Source organism: Pteropus medius, unplaced genomic scaffold (genome assembly GCF_902729225.1).
Source record: "Pteropus medius unplaced genomic scaffold, Ma_sr-lr_union100, whole genome shotgun sequence".
Lineage (NCBI taxonomy): Eukaryota > Metazoa > Chordata > Mammalia > Chiroptera > Pteropodidae > Pteropus > Pteropus medius.
The window spans coordinates 5,587,006-5,610,190 of record NW_024348242.1 but is presented as its reverse complement, the minus strand read 5'-3'; the positions used below and the strand labels follow the sequence as shown (position 1 = coordinate 5,610,190).

Below are 23,185 nucleotides of genomic sequence, written 5' to 3'. Positions count from 1 at the left end.
CGATGGACCCCGGCGAGGCCGCCATTTTGGAGTCTTCCCTCAGCATCTTCTACCGGCTTTTCGTGCCGCTGCGGCCGCTCCCCGCGGCTTTGCCGGGCAGGATGAATGTGATAGACCACGTGCGAGACATGGCGGCCGCGGGACTGCACTCCAATGTGCGGCTCCTCAGCAGCTTGTTACTTACAATGAGTAATAACAACCCGTGAGTTGAGGCGGGGAGCGGCCTGGGGCTGAGGAGAAAGCGGCGCCTTTTTGGGAGCGGGGGCTGAAGGGGCCTGGGGACTGGCGGGAAGGAGCGGCCGCGGGCCCCAGCAGAGGCTCCAGGGTCCGCGAGGGCCTCGTCGGGCGGAGCCAACTTAGGAACGCAAGTTGAGTTCACTGGGTCCCCGCGTTGTGCCCGGCGCTGGGACTTGAGCTCCGTGCGGGGGATGTGTCAGCGGCGGCGGCTTCGAGACATGGAAGACGGAGGCTCTGTGAGGACGACCCCGACGAGGGTGTCCCCGAAAGTTGGGAGCGTAGGGTGTCCGGAGGTATCTGTCACCGGGCGTAGCGACTGTCACATCTGGGCCGACTCCTCCTTTCCCAGCTCCATCCTGAAGACGTTTCCTCCCTCGCCCAAGCTTGGAGGCCCAGTCTCTGGCTTTTATACCTTCGTCCACATCTGAGACGAACTTTTTTCTCTTGAGTTTATTAGAGGGGTTTACTTTCTCACCTTGGCAAACCCCTGAAAACGGGATTCTCATGATGGGTGGGAGTGGCGCCTTTTTAAGGGCTCGCAGTGCCCCTTTCATGTTTTCAGGGCTGCCGTTTACTGAGCCTTATGACAAGCAGCACAGGGCTTTTTCCAGCCTTGAGTGCATGTCTCCCCCCTGCTTAAATTTCTCCATTGGGCTTAAATAAGTTTTTTTTTTTTTTTTGCCCCATGATCAAGGGAGCCAAACATCTTTCTCCCGACTTACATTCTGCTCACTGTACCCCAGCCTCCTTGCCTATTTTTTTCTGATACCTGAACATACCAAGCTCGCTCTCAACTCAGGGCTTTTGCATTTGCTCTGCTTTGAGCCCTTACCTCAAACTTGCCTCATACAGTTTTCAGCTCATATCCCATCAGAATTTTTTCTTACCCTCACTGTTCTATACTATTGCCTTGTTTTATATTCTGCATCACTTTTTAAAAATTGAAATGTAATTGACATGTAACATTTTTAAGGCATACAACGAACGTAATGATTTTTGTGTATATTGCAAAATGATCGCAATAAGTGTAGTTAACGTCCATCACTACACGTAGTTTACAGTTTTTTCCTTGTGATGATAACTTTTAAGATCCATATTCTGCATCACTCTTAACACTAACATGTTTAGCACAGTGCCTGTGTGCAGTTAAGCACTTACATATTTTTGCCAAGGAAGTTCATATAACCTCATGGAGGCGAAATACCTGTTCAGGTTCGCACATTTAGTAAGTGGAGGAGCCATGATGTCTGGGTTTTTGGTCATTTTGAATCTTAAATTCTCCATTCTGGCCCACTACAGCCTACTGCCTCTAAATGGCATTATAATTGAATCTTCTACGCAGAGTGGACCCATTTGCATTTGGCCTGCTCTTGAAGCTGTCTAGGTCAGGAAAGAAAGGCTCCTTAAGTGCCTGTGATGCAGCAGCTACTCCCTACTTCATTTCCATTAGTATGTTTTTGGACCTCATTACGTGAGACTCATCATTTTACCACCGTCCACTCAGTGTTGACAGGAGCCCTGGTCTCTGTCAGCCTTCTGTTTATTCTGGAGCCTTTCACTTGGTTCTGACTGATTTGTCAAAGCACACAGTTTCCACCATTGGAAATTTATGCACCAGTTAGTCATTATTCTTGGTTCTTGAAGATGTTACAGGATACTTAGAAGCAGTTTGATCCTCTGATTAGACTTGACTTCTTCATATTGGGTTAAACTGGCAGTTTCCTAGCTTCAGGAGGCATTTAAATTCTGACCCTTATTATTTATGTTTTAAATTTTCTTACTGAATTTGCAATACAACACAGTAGAAATTTTCAGACAGCAGGAGTGTGCAGATAACTGTCCCTGTCTTGAACCTCACCCCACCATTTCCCTTCTCCAGAGGCAAACAACTATTAAGTTTCTCGTGTATCATTCTAGCGATAACTTTTGCATAAGTAGGCACATATGTTACAACATGTAAATATCCGAATGCTTTCTCTTGAGTTTAGTAACATTTTCTATCATTTCTTATTTCTCATTAAATACATAGATTCTCAGAGTTGGAAGAGATCTTAACTATCTTGACTGTACCTTTAAATCTTTCAGTGAATTTCCTTTGTAACTTTTTATCCTATATTTAGAATTCCTATCTTTTTTTTAAGATAAAATTCATATACCAAGGAATTCACCCTTTTAAAGAATATATTTCAGTGGTTTTAAATATATTCATGGAGTTGTGCAACCACTGTCTATTCCAAAACATTTTCATTACACCCAAAAGAAACTGCTTATCTATTTGGAGTCACTCCTGATTCCACTTCAGCTGGTTTCTGGCAGCCTTTATCAATCTTTGGTACCAATCTTGAGTAGCTTTCATTTGTTGAGAAATTAACTGTCTACAGAGTTCTTTGACTCTTCTTTCCTTTTAAGTGGTTATAGCTTTTACCTGTCAAACATGTAAACTCAGGAAGGAGTAGGAGAGGGAGTCGGGTTGGAGATTAAAAATGATAGGCTGGCTTCTAGGCAGTTGTAGCGCTTGTGAGCAATATTCAAGATTAAAGAAAAAGTTTTGAAACATTGGTTCTGTTACACTGTCCTTAAACCCCTGAGACTCCAGAAGATAAAAAATTCTTCTAGTACTAGTAAAGTTTACTTTTGTATGCAAAATTAAAACCAAAAAGAATGCTTCTGTCAAACAAGGCTAATCCTGTTTCTGTCCCATTATCCCACTGGCTTATCCTGTTCTCATTCTTAAGTATTTCAGTATTCCCATTTTCTTCAGTGTTTGAAGAATTTTCAGTTCCCTAACCAACCTCTTTTTGTTCAGTACGTTCCTAAAAAGGATGTAAGTGGTGAGGTTTCTCTTTCCCAGGTTCTTCAACCCTTCTTTGGTAATATTAGTTAAGTCATTGTGCTTGCTCTTTTTTGTTTTACTGTAAAAATTGATGTTAATATAAGTATGGATATATTTAAACTGTTAAATTAAGAAGACGAGTTAAAGAAGGGGAGGAAAAGATGTATTACATTTCTCTTTGTATACCTCTACAGAGGTATCATTGTATTTATAGTAAGTAAAGGGAAAAAAGCATATTAAAACAACTTAAGGCGGTTTCCTGTATGTGTCAACCATATTAACACAGAGTATGACTTTCATGGCTTTATTTTTTGGGACTAGCACTTAAGGATATTGACTTTTTGTAAACCGTCTGGATAGGCTTTGCGCTAGGCTTGAACACTAAGAAGGGACACCAAGGGGGGCACTACTGAGAGTATTCTTTCTTTCTGACACTTCGAAACAACCCATGTAGGGGGTATACTTTCTTTGTTTTCTAGCGAGCTATTCTCCCCATCTCAGAAGTACCAGCTTTTGGTGTATCATGCAGATTCTCTCTTTCATGATAAGGAATATCGGAATGCTGTGAGTAAGTATACCATGGCTTTACAGCAGAAGAAAGCCCTAAGTAAAACTTCGAAAGTGAGACCTTCAACTGGAAATTCTGCATCTGCTCCACAAAGTCAGGTAATTGGAGATGGAAGTATGATGATTTTTTATTTTTGAGACCAAGAGAGTCGGAAAGAATTTATAAGAATTCTGCTAATTAGATTTAGAAGATGGTAAAATAAAATGCGATTTTAAAGGGGAACTGACTGGAGGAACAGATGAAAAATCACTTAGATGCAAGAGTGCATTCAACCAAGCATTATGGGTTAAAAACACAATTCACTCCAGGTGAATCTAAAATTGGAATTAAACATGAGTTCTAACCAAAGTATGTGTTGTTCCTCCCTTTTATATAAACAGAACTCATAAAATGTTTTTATAATGTTAATGAAAGTACAGCTTTTAAAATGTAACTCAATTGTTAGGACTGTGAGTACCCGGGGAAATTTATGACAAATCTAAGAAGAATTCCTGCCAATTTTCGATAATAGCCAAAGTTTTGATAAGTAAATGAAGGGAAAAAAATTGAAATTTCAAAATTTGATGGGACCATCTCATTGCCAGAAATTAACCTTAATAGCAGACTCACAAAAGTTTTACAGGGTATGTAAGGCTGTTTATTGCAGCATTGTTTATAATGATAAGAAACTGGAAGCAGAAATGTTCATCAGTAAGGTCTAGTTAAATCATAATATAGCCAAAGATGGAATATGATGGAACTGTTAAAAAAATGAAAAATGAGATAGAGGTGTATGTGCTGATTTGGAAAGAACTATGTATCAGTAAAGAAAATAAGGTTTGAAGCAGTGTATTCAATACCGTTTTTGTTTAAAGGGGTTGGTGTATAGATAACATAAGTGTTTCCTGGTATATGCCTAAAATATACATGAAAGATTTTTTTGTGCATGGGAAGGAAATAAAAACAGTAGCAAGTTTTAGAAAGAGGGGAACTTTTACTTTTCAGTTTGAACGTGTCTTTAAATTATACATGCAGCTTATGTTTAAAAGGAATGTCAGTAGAATGAAATAGAAGTGAAATTATGTCATGTTTTTTCTTTGTATTTTTCTACATTAAAAAAAGACAAATTCGTGTAGTTTTTTTTAAAGCCTATAGATCTTCATCTTGTTTTCGATCTAAGTAAAACCTTTGGTTTTTTGTTATTAAAGAGCTGATTGCCAGGATTTTCTCTTTTTCTGACACTGAATGGAAGCCATATGTATCTCCACACTGAATCATTTATAGAAGTAGCTAACTTTTTTTAAACCTTTGGTATGCCAAGCACCATGCTAAACCTTTCATTTGAATTAAATACATTTAATCTTTAAGGACTTTCTTAAAAATTGAGATATAATTCACATCATAAAATTCACCATTCAGTGAGTTTTAGTATATTCACAGCATTGTGCAACCATCACCACTATCTAATTCTGGAACATTTTTATTACTCTAGGGAAACCCAGTGCCTATTATCTCCTCAACCCCTGGCAATCACTAACCTTTCTGTCTCTATGGATTTACCTATTCTGGACATTTCATATGAATGGAATCATATAATATATGGCCTTTTGTGTCTGGCTCCTTTTACTTAGCATAATATTTTCAAGGTTCATCCGTGTTATAAAATGAATTAATTCTTCACTCCTTTTTATTGCCAAATAATATTCCATTGTATGGATAGATTATATTTTATCTTGTCATCAATTGGTAGACACTTGGGTTGTTTCCACTTTTTGTTTATTATTAATAATGCTGCTATGAACATTTGTCTGTAGGTTTTTGTGTTGCTACATATTTTCAATTCTTTTGGCAGTCTGTGTAGGAGCAGAATTGCTGGGTCATACGATAACTAACATTTTGAAGAACTGCCATACTGTTTTAAGTAAAATTTTGAAGAGATGTCATTCTGTCTTAGTGTCTTCCATCTGAAATTGAAGTGAAATACAAAATGGCTGAATGTTACACGATGCTAAAACAGGATAAAGATGCCATTGCTATACTTGATGGTATCCCTTCAAGACAAAGAACTCCCAAAGTAAGTTGAACTAACAGTTTGTTACATCATTTTCTCCTCCCCCCAGTTCTTCCAACCCTCTTCCTTCATGTTTTTCCCTGTACAGTAGGAAGTCCATCTGAGCACATTACTCTTAACTCTAACTTTGTTCCCTTGTTAGTGGAGTGGGTGGGAGGTTCAGAGAGGTTGAAGAGTGACTTTCTTATGAGACCCTGAAAATTCAGCTAATAAAAATGGTCACTGGAGAGTGCTATAAGTGCTTATTCTTTGGTATTTCTTACTGTAAAAAATAATGATTTGCAGTACACTTCCAGGTGGCAACAACACTTTTTAGAACCTAATTTTTTGCATTCTTCGGTTGTACCTATTTGATAATGAGTGGTTTTATTAGTCCTTTTATTTTCAAAATCAAGACTACAAGATCTTTTTGTACTTATTTGTGTGTAGGATATGTTTTTGTGTTTGATTTGGCAATATAGTATAGTGACTAGAACATCTTCAACTAAAATCAGAAGTTCTGGTGTCTTGTCTGAGTTTTGGCATGCAAACTGTGTGTAGTGTGTATGTAGGCAAGTTACCAATCTGAACTTTACTTTTTCCCCTTATTTATAAAATGAGATAATACTTTCTCTGCTAATTTTTCAAAAAGCTAAACAAGTTCATGTATGTGAGAATACTTTTTAATATACTATTCTGTAAGGGGTATTATATTGGGTGTCTTTGCTTACAGTTTTTTTGAAGTCCAGTTTAGAAGAACAATGAGAATCCTTGCTCGTAGGATTGAATTTACATCAGTACTTAATATTCTACCAAATACTCTGATGTCACCTGCTTTCTTCACTTCAGTGAGAAACTGTTCTGTGTAACTTGTGCTGAACAGTGAGGAATTTTATATGTAAGATGTATATCCTCCTGCTCTTAAAAGAAAATGAATCTAATCAGTAGGGACCTGATATATTTAGTTAGTGTTTTTTTTTCACCCAAATATTGCTGAATTTTAAAAGTAACCAATCAAACTTGACGAGAATGTATCTCCTCATAGTGAGGATTTATTTATGACTTTCCGAGTTTTTGCAATTAAGTTATTTCTCCACTATATTTAATGGTGGTGACCGTTATTAAAAATGTTGGGAAGCATATATAGCCTAACCTATCTTGTAATAAGTTTGGATACTTATATACCAAATCGTTCTCTTACATCCTATGAAAGTCTAATAATTTTTTTACATATATGAAGAGTATCTTCCTTTTGGAAGATACTATTTTGATTATAAACTTTTAATTACATCTATTCCTTATCTTATTGGAAATGTATCATAATTTCCTCTTTAATGACTTGAAAGAGTTTGGGGACAATTTTGAAAATGAGTGATGGCAAAGAAGCTTAGTTTTGTGGTATCCAACACTGTGTTTACTGCCATCATTTTAAGAGGTACTAGAGGAATCTGCATTTGTTAGGAGTACATATCTTTCTTTCTGTAGAGCTGTTGTAGCCAGAAGCAAACATAAACCTATAATATTTACAGTTTTTCTTTCTTGTCCGTTGGGGAGTTAACTGGCTTCTCAGTCTGTGTAAAGGACAAGGAAGTGAGTCAGAATACGTCTAAATGAACGTCTGTTAATGTATGGTAAACACCGCCACACATTCCTTCTCATTTTAAAAGAAAATTCCAGTGTGAGATTATTGCATCTTGATAAATCTCCAACTTTTAAGAGCAAACATACCAACATACAATTTCTTAGTTTTTAGAAAATGATGACTGCTATGTTTACAACTGGTGGAATGTGGCTTTATGGTATTCCCAAGTAAGGATCTGTTTTAAAAATAATTTACTTTCTCACTAGGTAGTACTTAAAACTCATTCTTTCGAAGTGCCAGATAGTTTAAAGGGAATTTTAATATTTGCTGGTCCATCCATCATGGTTTGTTAATAACAAGCAGCCAAGAAAGGTTCTTAAATTTAAACCTTACTCTTCAAGTATTGACACCAAGACTGGAGTTTTCCTCTAATTACCTTCTTTTGCATTTTCAACATAGCCTAAAATGGAAAATCTGGGGCCAAATAAAAAATGGTTTTCTTTCTAGTATTTCATTATTTCATCATTTGAATCAGTATGGATTAATACCACACTAGATCATTTCATACTGTAAGGCCATGGTTGAGACAGATGTTCTTCATCTTCAGAGCCACTCTTGAGTAAATATCTGGCATACGAAGCTACAGATAGTTGAAGAAATTGGGATTGGCTTTTTTTCTTTTGTGCCCTCATGTTGACTGCTTCTTCAGATTAATGATCTGGCAAACTCCGTGTTGCATTATGATCTATTAATTTAAAATTGAAATACTGTATTTTTCTCTTTGGACTGTTAAGATCAATTATGTCTTTTCTATAACTTCTACGTTCTTTGGAATTTTTAGGTTTTCTCAAATTTTCCCTGTTGCATTTTTAGGAAGGGTTATTTTAGTAGAGCTTTATCGAGTTACATATTTGAATTGTGCTGTTTAAATAGTGTAACTAATCTCTGGATCATTGTCATCTCTGGAGGTGAATCAGAGTTTGAATTTTATAGCATTACTTTGATGAGTCAGACAGTACCTGTCCGTTAAAGCTTTAAGCATTAGAAAGGCTAGAGTCCAGCTACTAGACTATTAGAAAGAAGCCAGTTATAATACTTTTATATATCTGTCATTTCCTTTTTGGGGAAAATTCATCTGATCTTTCTTAACTAGCTATGTTAAGAAATCCTTACTTCTATACCGTGATGTTTATTGCCTTTAAAAAGTGTAAACTTGAGCACTTCTAGGGTAGTTCATTTTCTGTCTTAAGATCAAGAAATAGTCAAGGTAATTAGAATTCTGTAACATTTCTCAAATGAATGTTACCCCCGTTTCCAGTGGCAGCATCTTTGGTCCAGATATTACTGAACTTTTTGTTTGGGTAAGTGAGAGGAATTTGACTTTTCCTTTTAAAAATGGGAGGACATAGGAAAAGCAAAGGTAGTCATTTCCTTTTTGGTTTGAAGAATGAGATTGTCTTTGTTTATTTCCACAGGGCTATGGATAGATTTCCAGTAAAAAGTAGAATAGTAGCTTGGCAAAAAAGCAGAATTTATTGATGGTGAAATGTTTATTTTCTTTGCAACGTACATTTAATCTTACTGTCTTTTGTTTTTATTTATTACAGATAAACATGATGCTGGCAAACCTGTACAAGAAGGCTGGTCAGGAGCGCCCTTCAGTCACCAGCTATAAGGAGGTGCTGAGGCAGTGCCCATTAGCCCTTGATGCCATTCTAGGTATAGAGCATTCTCTGCCTATTTTCATGGAGTGTTTACTCTTAAGGTAGTAGTTCTTGATCTTGGCTGTACATTAGAATAGCTTTATTTTTTTTAAAGTTGCCCATGCCTCACCTCTGGATAGTGATTCAGTAGATTACCGTTGTCATGTATTTCACTGATCAAGAAATATTAAATTATGTTTCTTCTGTCATATGTCTCTTGATTAGAATAGGGAAAGGATTGCCTTGTAGCCCATGGAAAGAGTCACCTATTGCTTCTTGCATTGCGGAAGAAGAATGCTATGCCTCACCTTCTTTCTTCTGCTTTTTGTTGGATTAGGTCTGCTGTCCTTGTCTGTAAAAGGTGCAGAGGTGGCATCAATGACAATGAATGTGATCCAGTCTGTGCCTAACTTGGATTGGCTCTCTGTGTGGATCAAAGCATATGCTTTCGTGCATACTGGTGACAACTCAAGAGCAATCAATACCATCTGGTGAGACCTACAAAATTAATTTAGCATTCTTGATGCCCTTTCTTTGTGTGGAGTCCTGTTGTATCTAAATTAGCAAAACAGAAAAATGAGATGCCTATCTCTTGGTGTTGCAGCCAGTTGTCCTTGGACTTTGTTAGTCTCTTAATGTACTGAATGGTCTCAAATGTAATAATTTCTGCTGAGCACCTGTTAAATGTAATTTGGACCAAATTTAGCTCTACGTGCAAAAGCAGTAATCCTTGCAAAACGGACTGCCTCATCATGTTCTTGAACCTGAAAGACATCTTTTTGGATGCCCCAGAAACATAGTTTATTGCAGCATCTGGCCTGGGTTACCTCCTTAGGCTTGGGATTTTCTTTCTAGTCAGGTAAAGTCCAAGGACTAGAGACTGGAGTTTGTGTAATGCAGAGTCATTTGGTTGCTTCATAAGTAGCTGTTAACCTGTGAGTGATATGACATTTAACACCATGTAGTGATTGTTGTCCTCTGAAAAACTGCAACCAAGAACGTTCTCTCTGGGTAATGGGATTTCTGCTTTGTTCTGTGCATTTGCTGTCCTATCCTTTATAACTTATCCTATATAACTTTTTTTTTTAATTGTAGCTCAGAATAAGAAAATAAAGGGTTCACAGTTTGTTTTTAAAGTTTTTTATTGTGAAAAATTTCATATATACACAAAGAAAATAGTACTTATATGCCCATCACCCAGATTCAACAACTAAGGATTTATAATAGATTTTAAGGTTCAATGTTTAATATCTTAAAGTTCACTAGAGAAAAAGTCCTTATTGCGAGATAACGTGGATCTACTGGGAAGCTTAGCAGATCTGTACTTCCGAGCTGGAGACAATAAAAACTCTGTCCTCAAGTTCGAACAGGCACAGATGTTGGATCCTTACCTGATAAAAGGTAAGTAATTCTTGGGGAAGGGCAGAAATGACTGTAGAGGGGCAGATCACAAAGATAGGGAGAAAATGTAGCATGATCTTCTGATACCAGTTTTCACAGAATAGTTTGTAAAATTTATTACAGTAGCCTTTTACCTTTTTTCAGGTCCTGACACATGTCTTTAACACTGGAGTAATTCCATTTGAGCCATTGTTTTTGTTTCAGTTCAAGTGTCATTTTCCCACAGATCATTATTTAGCTGTTTTTCTTTTGGAAGAGTCATAGCCCCTCCTTATGATTTATAAATTTATGAAGTGCCAGACTGAGAATTTGGATGGCATCTCCAGAACCGTAATATCCTAAAAAGGGAATTTAGCTTTATAGTGTCCTAGTATAATTAAAAGGGAGCAAGTGAACCGATATTAAGAAAGGGATAAGGTAATTAAAGGAAGTAGTTAGGAGTGAACAACAACAAAAAATCATTTATCTGGAAGAAAATTGCAGCTGAATGGGTAAGCCATAGGGACTTCCAAAGGATGACTGTTGGGTGATTGGCAGTGAGTGAAGGGTGTGTGCTCAGGAATAGTAGTGGGAAATAAGGTCAAATAGGTTGAATTCTGCTTGTAAAGTCCCAGTAAAGGCCATCAGAAAAATAAGAACTTGTGACAATAGACAGTCTTGTAGATGCTTAAGCCAAGAGAATGACAGAGCAGAGAGAGGAAGAAACAGATCCAGAAAGAAGAATTCATTTGCTCAAGGTCTCCTTCTTGCCCAGGGCTTATTCTCTTCTCCACACTGCCCATACCCATGATGAAAGCTGTGTGCAAGCTCAGGGAGCCCAGGCCGAAGTCCGGGGCCAGCAGGATGTGTTGCAGTGATCTTGGCTTAAGAAGCATTTTCCCGGGAGTCTGAAGGGGTACAAGGAGTGGAGGGAAATGGTGATAAGAGATGGGTGACAGCAAACATGGGGCCCTTTTTATAGAACATGAGTGAGAACTTAAAAAAGGAGTGGGGTGGGGGGGTGATCTTAAATGAACTAGACTCCACAAAGAACTAGATGCTTTTCCTGAAATAGGCTTTTTTCCAAGACTAACTGGTACATGAAGTGTGTACTCCTGAGTGTGCCTAGACCCCTTGGAAGAGAGAACTTACTTGATACCTTTTTTGGGGCCTTTCTGGTTACGAGTTAGGATAGCTGTATATCACACCACAGGATGTAGGGACAAACAGTTTCTGAAAATAACAGGCTTTCAAATTGTGAGATTGGTCCTTCTACTTTGCTTTTTTTTTTTTTTAGTTTTAGATGTGTTTTGTCTTTTTATAAGTCATTTTGTTGGAACCTGGGAAGGCTGGTGGGAAGAGCTCATGATGATGGAGAAGGCTCACCATCCTGAGAAGCTGGGGCCTCTGCAATATCTGCCAGTGGTTGCCACTCCTCTGTGAAGGGCCCAGGCTGCCTCATTTAAAGAGCCTCTTCCTTTGTAGGGATGGATGTATACGGCTACCTCTTGGCACGAGAAGGGCGGCTGGAGGATGTAGAGAATCTTGGCTGCCGCCTTTTCAACATTTCTGATCAGCATGCAGAACCCTGGGTAGTTTCCGGGTATGTATGTGCACTACCTTTTCTACTCAGTTTTCAGCAGATTCTTTAGGGAATTGTGGTTCTTCCTGAATAGAATACAGGTTGGAAACACAGGTTTAAGAGATAATCAGGCTTGGATTTAAATCATGGTCTTTGACTTTGGATACATGATTTACCTCTCAGTCTGTTTTCTCCTTTGGGAAAGAAGGTAATACCTGTTCTTCACGGAGTAGATATTAACTTAGATAGTGAACACATTATGCTCAGCACTGGATCTGCTCCTGGGAAGCCATCAGTGAACAGGCCGGGAGCTGCTACTTTGTTACTGGCCTGGCTTTACAAATTCTCTGAATGTCTCTCATCTGATGACATATCCAGATCATAAGGGTTTTTCTATAATTTTCTCCTTCCATATCAAGATTTACCACTTAAAAATATTTAATAGATTTTTTTTTTCCTGTTTTTTCCACTGTAACATCTTAGGTTAAAGCTGTAAGTGTGGTTTGTAATAAGGCTTATGTAGAGGAACTTCTCTTTGGTTTTCAGATGAAATTTCTTTATACTGGCATAACTTGGAGATACTGTGGGTTCAGTTCAAACCACTGCAATAAACGAGTGTCGCAATAAAGCAAGTCATTCTTTTTATTGGTGGAGAATCTTGCCTTCAATTTGCAGAAAACAACATCTGTGAAGAGCAGGAAGGCAAAGCACAGTAAAACGTGGTGTGCTTGTAGTTTTCTCTCATAATGTTCGGTGGTTTCTCCCAGGTGCCATAGCTTCTACAGCAAACGCTACTCCCGGGCCCTCTATTTGGGGGCCAAGGCCATCCAGCTGAACAGTAACAGTGTTCAGGCCTTACTGCTGAAGGGGGCAGCACTGCGGAACATGGGCAGAGTCCAAGAAGCAATAATCCACTTTCGGGAGGCCATACGACTTGCTCCTTGTCGCTTAGACTGTTATGAAGGTAAGATAAACATTATAGATGAAAAGTTAAATCAGTAGGTGTGGGCAACACTTCGATGGAAGGTTTTGTTAGGCCAGCAGGTCCCAAACTTTGTTGTACATTCGAGTCTGCTGGGGGAACTTTTAAAAGTCCCGATGCCATGTCACTCCAATACTATTTAAATCATAATATTTAGGGTTAAGAGATGGGCATCAGTATTACTTGAAGCTCCCAGGTAATGATAGTGTGCGGACAAGTTTGAGAACCACTGCATTCGGCATTTAAAATTAATCTAGGCCTTTCTAGAATCTGGTTTTCTTTTTTCGTGGTTTTTGGAGAGGAAGTAGTTTCCTTGTCTTTTTTTTTGGTTTCTTGATGTGGCCCACTCACTAATGTGAATCTGTGCCAGCACTGTGCAGGTTCACTTGGTTATGTCTTTATTTTTCACAGTTGTCTTACCTTGGTCTAGAGATATTACTCATAGGGTAACTCCATATTCATATGACAGTGTTGGCTCTGGGAACTGGTTGGTTCATTGTGACCTCCAGAGTGGGCATGATCAGGGTCAAACTTAGTTTTGTTATGTACTGTTTTAAGTTCATGTGAACTGACCCTAGGAGTTCAAAGGAGCTGTGCCAGCTTCAGCAACATTTGGTGACTCAGTCACAGACATTAAAATAGATCTTACAAGATGCAGTTCCTCCAAAGCATATTTTTATGATAATTTAAAAATAAACCCAGCAGTCAGGAGTGATTTGCTGTTAACAGGAAGATGAGTTCAAAATTGAAAAATAAAATTTGGAAGTTGGAGTAAAGAACAAATCTGCTTAGATAGCCAGAGAGCTATGCCTATTGTGGATTTGTTCTTTAGGAAACCCCAGCAAACTAAGCTTTTGGTTTCGGATTAAATTTCTTGATCCTGAAACTATAACTTCCTTAGCCTCCCACCTGCTTTTATCACGTTAATTCCTTTTTGCTGTGTGCCTGGTTCACTAGAACCCAGTAGTACAGTTGAATTAACTCCACGACCACAGTGCTTGGACACAGGCTGGTGAGAGTGCTTGGGGCAGAGGGTGTTCCCCAGCTGGACTGTGAGGCTTCACAGGCTGCCTTTGTCAGGCAACCGTTTGGAGATCAGATCAAGGTTATGCCTCTGGTGCTTTTTGCAATCTCCAGCCCAACTTCCCTTATTGGTAGCAGCCAGCATTAGTGAAGTGCATTCTTTCCATTTCCTTCTGACTTCCCAATAGGGCTTTAGCAGGGAAGTAACTCAATAAGTAGTTGCAAACAGCCATGTTCTGAATGCAACACGTTGCTCTTAAGCGTTAGGTAATTTCTGGTTAAGTAACCATAGTGTGTGGTAGAATGTGCACAAATGTTATAAATGCTACTAGGTGGAGGAGTATGCAGAGAAAATCTGCCAGGGATTGTGTGGGTTTGGGGTTTAAGCTGTTTTTCTGTTTTGATGAGTGCTTTGTGCCAAAAAGTATTTCCTCTGTTCTTGACTTTTTGGCATGAAGAGTTGAGAGTTGACTCCCCATAGGGCCTCTTGTTGTGGGTGTGAAAAGAGGCAGGAGCTGCCAATATTGGTATATTTGGTCCATCTGATGAAGGACTTTCCATCATCTAGTTTAGGGAAGCCTTCAGCAAATGCCTTTTGAGAAAACTTTGTTTCACATGAAAAAGTCTTCCTTGTTCCTTGGGTTGCTCCCTTGGGTTACTCCTTTGGGTCTTTAGCTTGTAGAAGTAGGTATTCACTTGGGACTATAAGAGCTTAAATCTCGGACTAAAGGTGAATACAGCTTAAGAGACAGCGAAACCTTGGGTTTTGATAGAAACGTCATCTCACTGTTTCAACTAATGATTTGTTCCTCTAACATTCAGCTAGGCCAGTGGTCCCCAACCTTTTTAGCACCAGAGACCGGTGCTCCTGTGAGAATCTAATGCCTGATGATCTGAGGTGGAGCTGAGGCTGTGATGCTAGCGCTGGGGAGCGGCTGCAAATACAGATGAAGCTTTGCCGCTCGTCCACTCACCTCCTACTGTGTGGCCCAGTTCCTAATAGGCCAAGGACCGGTTGGGGACCCCTGAGCTAGGCTGCCCACAATGTCCGGTTTGCTTATGGGTGTTCATTTCCTTTGCTTAACTGAAGGTGCCTTTGCAGTGCAGGCTTTTTCCATATCCGTCAAGTGTTCTGGGAAGGAGCACTTAGTTATTCCATCGACATACTCTCCAGTCTGATCTCATAGTTTTCCCCCTGGCCTGCCCCTTGTCTGAAACTTTGAAGGTTTGCAATTTGGAAGGCTGTCAGAATGGAAGCATGGCTTGGAATGATATGGTTAAATTTTCTGTCTTATTTTTTCAGGTCTCATCGAATGCTACTTAGCCTCCAACAGTATTCGTGAAGCAATGGTAATGGCTAACAACGTTTACAAAACTCTTGGAGCAAATGCACAGACCCTTACCTTGTTAGCCACCGTTTGTCTTGAAGACCCAGTGACACAGGAGAAAGCTAAAACTTTATTAGACAAAGCCCTGAACCAAAGGCCGGATTACATTAAGGCTGTTGTGAAAAAAGCAGAACTACTTAGTAAGTGTATCTTATTTACTTCCCTGTTCATGGTTAATTTTATAAAACCTGATCTCAATTGGATTCCCCAGTCTAGCTGGTTACAGATGACCAAACAGGTATGTTCCTTTTGCAGTAGGTCTGAGCCCAGATGAGGTGGTTTATGTTTAGCACAACCAAATGTAGCTGACTTAGACCTGCTTAGATTGGCAGTAACTGATTTTTATGGAGTGGCTCAAACCAGCTATTCTTGGTTGGTACCTGTTCAACTCACTCTGATTGGGCTTTAGTTGTCCTGGACTGGTTTGGGCCAAATATAACTGGGTGATCCAGCTTGAACTGTTTTAACCTGTCTGGATTCTCTTATGATTTCCCTTTTAGCCTTGGTTTTTTCATTCCCGATTTGTGATGAACTGGGTTTGGGCTAGTTTGGCAAATAAAATGCATCCTGGCTTTTTATTTGAATTTAGGTTAATAGTACTTTTAAAAAAATGAAAATTCAAACTGTACATTTCCTGATGATACAGGAATTCAGATGAGCTTGTTCTTACTTCCTGCCACTGTTCTCTTGAAGACATCTCTACAAATAGATCATTGGATTGTGATCATTGTTGTAGTTTTGTGTATAAGACTTGAGATGGGAATATATTGTCTAAATGTCGTTTAAGTAGAAAAATGAGGGTCTTTTTCTTTTTAGGCAGAGAGCAGAAATATGAAGATGGAATTGCTTTGCTGAGGAACGCACTAGCTAATCAGAGTGACTGTGTCCTGCACCGGATCCTAGGAGATTTCCTTGTAGCTGTCAATGAGTATCAGGAGGCAATGGACCAGTATAGTATAGCACTCAGGTAGGCACTTAGCCTCCCGGGGGGAAGGTCGCCCAGGGGTAGAGGAGGCAGGGCACTGTTTCACAGGAATTCTGGAACCACGTACACGTTGTGCCCACGGTTGAAAACAGTAATAATAGTAATGGTAGAAGAGTTATTTGTGAATTCATGACTTCTAAAACTTTTTTCTTAAGTATATTAACAACATTAAAGAACTCTTTTCACTCATAACCAGCTCACACCACTATAACATCTGTTTTCATTTGTGTAGATCATCCTCCTGGCCTTGCCCGCACATATGCATATTTTTATAGGGTTATATGTAGTATATATTTTATATTCTGCTTTTTCAAATCAAAGTATTATAAGTACTTTCCCATGTTTCTACCTACTGTAGTCGTTAAGAACTTAAGCTCTGAAGTTTGAATATTACTTTCACCACCTGTTATCTTGGGCGAGTTACTAACAAATTTTCTTGTCTATATCTACCTTTTTAGGTATTATAGTGATTAAATGAGGATTAAATGATTATTCCTTGTAAAGCTCTTAGCACTGTGCCTGGTACATAGTAAATACTAAATAAATAGTGGTTTTCTTGCTGCTTCATACAGAAGTGATTTCTTTAAGGGTTGTCTGTGTGTCTGTAAGGTTACGGTGAAGGCCTGTCTTTAACTGAGTCTGATCACATCCATTTATTTGTTCAGCAGTTGAGCACTACTCATATGCCTGGCATCTAAGTAACCAGAGGGGATGCTGCAGTTCCGGGAGCCCTCAGTCTCAGACGTGCAGACTGATGGATACCACGTGCTAAGTGCTTTCATAGCAGTTTCTAGAAGGCAAGGTGGGAGTGCAGAGGGTGGGGAACCCTGGGTGTGGGTGAGAGCTGTATGGAAGGTTTCGGAGAAGAGGAGATGATACAAACCAATCTATAGTTATATAAGTAGGAACAGGATTCCCACATGGGTTTTATCTGCTTTTTGGAAAAAAGCGAGTGAGAAAATACCAGGCTTTCATTAGAGGAGGGATTTGTTAGAGATCGGATACCTGCTGGCCTAGGTGATGGTCACGAAGGCAAGAGGAAAGATTGCTTAGGAGCCCTGTAAATAAATGTTCTGAACTTTGGGGGCTTTTGCATGTGTGATGACTCTGTGCTGTTAAACTCAAATGCCCAAGTAAGGGTTGCTTTGGGTCCTGGGGTCTAACCTAGGAGTTGAGAAGTCTGTTCCATGGTAAGCGTGATGATTTTGGTTAACTACTGAAATGCCTTATGTTTAATTAGATCATAAGAACATGGAATAGTTTCATTCACAGAAAAATAAGGTTTTTTTTGGTAACTCTATAGCTTAAAAACCCAATACTGTTAAGAAATTACATTTGAATTTTTCTGTTAATGGTTGTTTACCACTTTTTCGTTTTGTTATTTGGTAGCTTCCTTTAGCATAATGCTAGGAATATGCGTAAGTGTCAAAAGGTTTAAGAAACAATGTGGAGAAAAACTCAAGAATTCTAAAAATTAGGATAAGAAGCCTTTTTTCACTTCTAGTGGTGGACTCCCTCATTTCTGCCGGTGGCACCGGAGTTGTTCGGAGAGGCCAGGCGCTGGCAGTTTCTCTGTGACCGGGTGGTCATTTCACGGCTGTGCCAGGGAGATGACGCAGCAGCCAGCAAGAAGCAAGGCAGAGATTCAGGCCTCTCCTTTGTTTTGTTGTCCCTTAGTTTGGACCCCAATGACCAGAAGTCTCTAGAGGGGATGCAGAAGATGGAGAAGGAGGAGAGTCCCACGGATGCCACTCAGGAGGAGGATGTGGACGACATGGAAGGGAGTGGGGAAGAAGGGGACCTGGAGGGCAGCGACAGTGAGGCGGCCCAGTGGGCTGACCAGGAGCAGTGGTTCGGCATGCAGTGAGGCAGGCGGCAGCTCCATGGCCACACTGGCCTGCCCTGCTCTGAGCACTTCCGTGGACTGAAAGAACCTGTAGGAGCCCGCTCTCTGGGAGGACAATGATTCAGCATGTGATTGCAGCAAGGGTTTCTGCCCCCTGGCTCCGTATTTCTAGTAGTGACTTCACTTTTTAAAACAGACTGACCTTCCATATATCTCCATCCTCCCCTGCTCCAGCCAGGGAGGACCGAGTGAGCCCTCTGGGAGGCCCGCAGATGTACTGGGGCTTCTGTGACAGTGCTTTTTATATAACTAATTTCTAAATCTGAAAGCTGGAGAAATAGTGTTTTGTCTGTGATGTTGTGGATGGGTATAAAGGAGTGACCTGTCACCCAGAGCCAAGAGTGTCATCTCCCGAGTTGAACAGCTGCACAGGCTGGCCCTTTCAGAGAGGGTTTCCTGTCCCAGAATCATCGTCCTGGGCTGTCCAAACTTCCCTAGCAACCTTGCTTCCTTCTGCAATGTTAGTAATGCCTTAAGCTGACAGTTGTTATTTTGCAGAACAGTTTTCCTATTTGCTAATCTGGTAACTTGCCTATGAGCCTGGGCCAAATCTGAGAAACAGGTGTGACCTAGAGCATGAACAGAGGTACACCTGGGGTAATTAACTAATAAAACTGGTTTTTTGTACAGTAATGGTGTTGGGTTGATCAGACTGGAAGCCCTTTATAAATTCTTTTGTCTCTTACATACAGTGCGTTGATTTAGCCCAGAATTATTTGCCATAAATAGACCCACTTTCTTCCCAGAGTGTTAGGAGCCAGGATTGAGAACCTCAGGTAACACTGAACTGGTTCATCCATTTGCATTTTTTGATTGGTAAATTTCCCTGGGGAAGAGCCTTTGGCGAGATTTTAGACCGCATCTGTCCTCTCTTTGGCTCTGTCTGGAGTGCTGAGGTCGGTGTCTGGTTTCAGCATTCTGTACGGTGATCAGGGGTCTTGCTATCTGGGCTGCAGTGCTGGGGGACGTCACCCACCCTCTCCCCTCTTATTTCTGAGGAGGCAACGCTTTTGACAGTCTGGTTAACTCGGAAGTGAAGTGGGGGTGGGAGATGGCACAGCTAACTTCACATTCTCATTAAAACAAAATTAGAGGTGATGCAAAATGTGATTTTGATGTAAATGGAAAGTTCTGTCCTAACGTGTAAAAACAGAAGCGTACAGTAGTTTAGGAGCTCGGAACTTCTGATAACTACAGTTTTAAATGGACAAAAGTGACTGTTAAAGTATCTTCCAGTATGAGAACCAAAGCCTGAGCAGCATCATTTGATCAAGCAGTTTCTAAAGAGCGCAGCAGGCACTTGGGGTCATGGCAGGTGACGTGGCCTGGAGAAGATGGCTCATTGGCCTTAGCGCTCACCCCAGGATGCAACCTCATGTCCTTTCTCAGCTCACCTATGTGCCATTGCCCAGCCTGAGGAAGCCCGCCCCACGCTCCCGATCTTTCTGCATGTCAGGCTCGTTCCCAGGGACCCTGAGAATCCCATGAGGGCACAGTGTGCCTTCGAGCCCAAGCCTGTGCATCACCTTTCATCAGCACCCTCACGTCTCCCCTTTCCTGGACTGGCCGTCTCTGCTGGGAGCCCCTGGATCAGTCTGGCCTGTCCATCCCAGGCCTCTCCATCTCAGTGACAACGGGATGGATCCCCCAGGCCCCACTCACCTGCAACTCCAGGTGACAACCAGGTTGGATGCGGCAACTGAAGCTACGTTTTTAGAGCACCTGACAGGATCGAAAATACTCTTGGTCCACATCAAAGAATGGGAGGAGTTTGGCTTGGAAGGGGCTGAAGACCTCACCTGGTACTGCCACTACCACTTGTTCTCATAAAAAAAAAAAACTCAAGGATGGGAGCCCTGGGAAGCAGGGACAAAATCAGGCTGCCCAGCTCTGTGGCTGCCCTGCTGAGCCACCGGCCAGTAGACCAAGCAACCTAACAAAATGATGGCCTCCCAGGTGCCTGCAGTCACCACGGGTACCTTCTGGTGTCTGGAATTTCACATAGTACAGAAGTGTTTTAATTGATTCCTGTCATCACCCACTGCCCCCAGCCACCAAACAATTGTTCGTAGCACAGGTGTGGAATCAGGCCAACTGGGCTCTAAGTCCCAGCTCTCCCATCAGCTCTGGGGGCAGAGGCGAGGTAGTGGGCCTCTGGCCCGGGCTCCCACATCCACTGCTGGCCTGAGACTGGATAAGCCCATGGAGAGTTCACATCACAGCCATTGTGAACGTCATCGCCATCATCAGGGTTAATGCCAGCCTGGGGAGTTGGGGACTGGTGGTATCACTCTGAAGCTTTCTTGTCCTTCTCTCCGAGAGGTCCCTCAGCTGAGCAGGGTGGCAGGGTCCTAAGGAAGAGTGGTCTCTGCCCTCTGTTTTGGGCCTTTGTACTTCATTCCAAAACCCTGCTGTGTGCCAGGGACCTGGTGGGTGTCACCAGCCCCCACAGGGCTGATACCCGAGAGCTTTCCTTGCCAGCCTTAATTTAGAGGCCACACCCCTGCCTCTTCCTCAGACAATGAGGCTGGCTGTTGCCCAAATCCACTTTCAAACTCGAATGTGCCCCTCAGTATGCAGATTCCCAGGCCCAGCACCAACCCTTAATCTAGATACAGGCCTCGCCGGGGAGTCTGTCTTATTGTTCCCACTCTGGCTTCGTTTTCTGATGCATGTGTTCTCTGATCCAAACATTGAGAAACCTAAGGGGAGGGGGCTTTGACGGTCCCAGAAGTTGCAGGCCTGACCTGAAGGGGTCCCTGAGGGCCCCACTCTGCACTGCCTTTGGGTGGGAGCAACTCTCAAGCCCAGGCCTGCCCAGCCAGCCCCAAAGCCACAGACGCTGCCTGCTGCACAGGACCCAGCTCTCTACTGACGACTCAGCAAGCACCTCACCCTGGCTCCAGGGACAGCGGTCACGGCCAGGCCCACTTGGAACCCCTAGCCCTGGGAGGGCCTGCTGAGGTAAGTGCCCCAGTAAGATTTTCCACTTCCCTCAGAAGCCTCCCTGCACTGGGCCAGTAGGAGTGGCACCAGCTGCCACCTCCGCTCTTGGGGCACAGAGGGGCAGGCCCCTGTCCCCCAACCTGCTCCTGCTGTACCTGGGCCACTACCAGTTGGTGCCAGGGTATATGGAGTTTCCCTAGATTGCTAGGGAAGATGTCGGCGTTGCCAGAACAGAACATGTCATGTGTTTTATAAACCATGCACTACCAGCGAACCAGGAATAAGCCAGAAGCCCACGAGTCAGCCTCCTTAGCAGCCATTAAAAGAAAACAATTTAAAAATAGAGAACCCTTGTACACTGCTGGTGGGAATGTAAAATGACACGGCCACTGGAAAACTGGCAGTTCTTCAAAAATTTAAACAATTACCATATGATCTAGCAATTCCACTTCTGGGTGTATACCCAAAGGAATTGAAGCAGGGTCTCGCACGCCCATGTTCATAGCATCATAATAGCCAAAAGGTTGAAACAACCCAAGTGTCCATTGTTGGCTAACTGGATAAACAAGATGCAGCACATAGTGGAATGTGATTCAGCCTTAAAAAGGAAGGAAATCCTGTCACGTGCTGCAACATGAATGGACCTTGAGGACTTTATGTGAAATAAGTGGTCACAGACAAATACTGTACAGTTCCACTAGATGAGATCCCTAGGGAGTCAGATTCATAGAGACGAAGCAGAGTCTGGAAGGAGGGGAAATAAATGGGGAGTTAGCGTTTAATAGGGACTGAGTTTCCATTTGGAAGGCTGAGAAAGTTCTGGAGATGGTGGTGGTGGTGGCACAAGAATGTGATGTGCTGAATGCCACTGAGCTCACTGCACATAAAAGTGGTTGATGGTAAAATTGTGTTATATATGCTTTGAAAACCTTTAGGAAAATGGCCTGTATCCTACCATTCAGATAATCCCATTAACACATGTATTTGTAGTATGTATGTTATATAAACTGTTGAAAAACAAAATCCAACCAAGTAAATTTGAAGATCTAATAGCCTTTATTAAGCAATTCATGAATCGGGCAGCATCCCGTCCAGTAACTAGAAGGGCATTCGGAGGCTGCTCAGAATGGAAGGCTTTATAGGCAGAAGTGTGGGGCAAGGAAGCTATGACGGAAGAAAGGATTTGGGGTGGGGGGGGGTGGGGGGAAATTGTAGGACATCTTTGGGGGAAGAGAAGGGGAAAAGTTTTTACCTTTCAAATATGGGAAGTGGAGAGGGGCCCATGTGATGGATTACCTTACTGGTATTTAACCAGAAAATTCTGGACTGGTCAAGATTATGTTTCTGGGAGAGGTTGAAACTGCAGTTAGATCAGGCATTAAATCTAGGTTTAGTGTCATGGGCTTTTCGCATGAATGATGCCATTTTGGACCTGTGGTGTTTTTCCTTAAAACAAACACATGGTTAACAAATTTCAGAGAAAGGTATAAAATAAAAAATGTCTACTTCCCAATCTCTACTGAATCTGTGTCTCTTCAAAATAAGTTTCTGACGCTACCTTTAGAAAAATGGTTTTGAGCTTTTAACTAATGGTACATATATGTAAGTTATACTGAAATGCTGTGCAGTGAAATTCTGGCCAGCGCTGTCCACGTGCTCTTGTGCCAGTGTCACAGAATCCCATTTTGCGGGCGGCACAGTTTCTGTAGCCCTTCTGCCATTGGGGGGCGCTCGTTTCCAGTTTCCTGTCTAATCACTGCAGTCTGTACTGTCATGATCATATTTCCTTGCAGAGGTCAGGTTCCTCGTAGCGAAGTTTCTGGGTCTCAGAGCGTGTTCGTTTAAGGCTTTGGTGGACTCCGTGAGGCTGCTCTCCAGCAGCAGGCGGGAGTGCTTGTTTCTCAGTCTCGCCCACGTCGGCGTCATCAGTGTTCTCGTTTCTCTCCAGTCTTATATGTGAGAAATATGCCACCATTTGGGCTTGATTGGGCTGCTATTTCTTGGCACGCCTCTGGGCCCGGCCACCAGGTGAACCCTTTGC

The 23,185-nt window shown here is 41.6% G+C and overlaps 1 protein-coding gene across 5 annotated transcripts in view; it reads left to right on the top strand.

The window, feature by feature from the left end:
- ANAPC7 (anaphase promoting complex subunit 7) overlaps positions 1 to 23,185 on the top strand; it is a 40,054-nt gene continuing 16,869 nt past the window's right edge. For 2 of the 5 annotated variants that reach the window (XM_039879421.1, XM_039879420.1), the window contains exons 1-10: positions 1 to 202; positions 3,550 to 3,736; positions 5,572 to 5,691; positions 8,857 to 8,968; positions 9,290 to 9,443; positions 10,211 to 10,353; positions 11,818 to 11,935; positions 12,682 to 12,878; positions 15,223 to 15,447; positions 16,124 to 16,274. In XM_039879421.1, coding sequence (XP_039735355.1) covers positions 3 to 202; positions 3,550 to 3,736; positions 5,572 to 5,691; positions 8,857 to 8,968; positions 9,290 to 9,443; positions 10,211 to 10,353; positions 11,818 to 11,935; positions 12,682 to 12,878; positions 15,223 to 15,447; positions 16,124 to 16,274 — 1,607 coding nt within the window. In that variant the 5' untranslated portion in view covers positions 1 to 2. Of the gene's footprint in view, positions 203 to 244; positions 531 to 3,549; positions 3,737 to 5,571; positions 5,692 to 8,856; positions 8,969 to 9,289; positions 9,444 to 10,210; positions 10,354 to 11,817; positions 11,936 to 12,681; positions 12,879 to 15,222; positions 15,448 to 16,123; positions 16,275 to 17,969; positions 18,832 to 23,185 lie in introns of those variants that run through there. The other 3 variants (XM_039879418.1, XM_039879423.1, XM_039879422.1) reach the window with 3 other exon arrangements.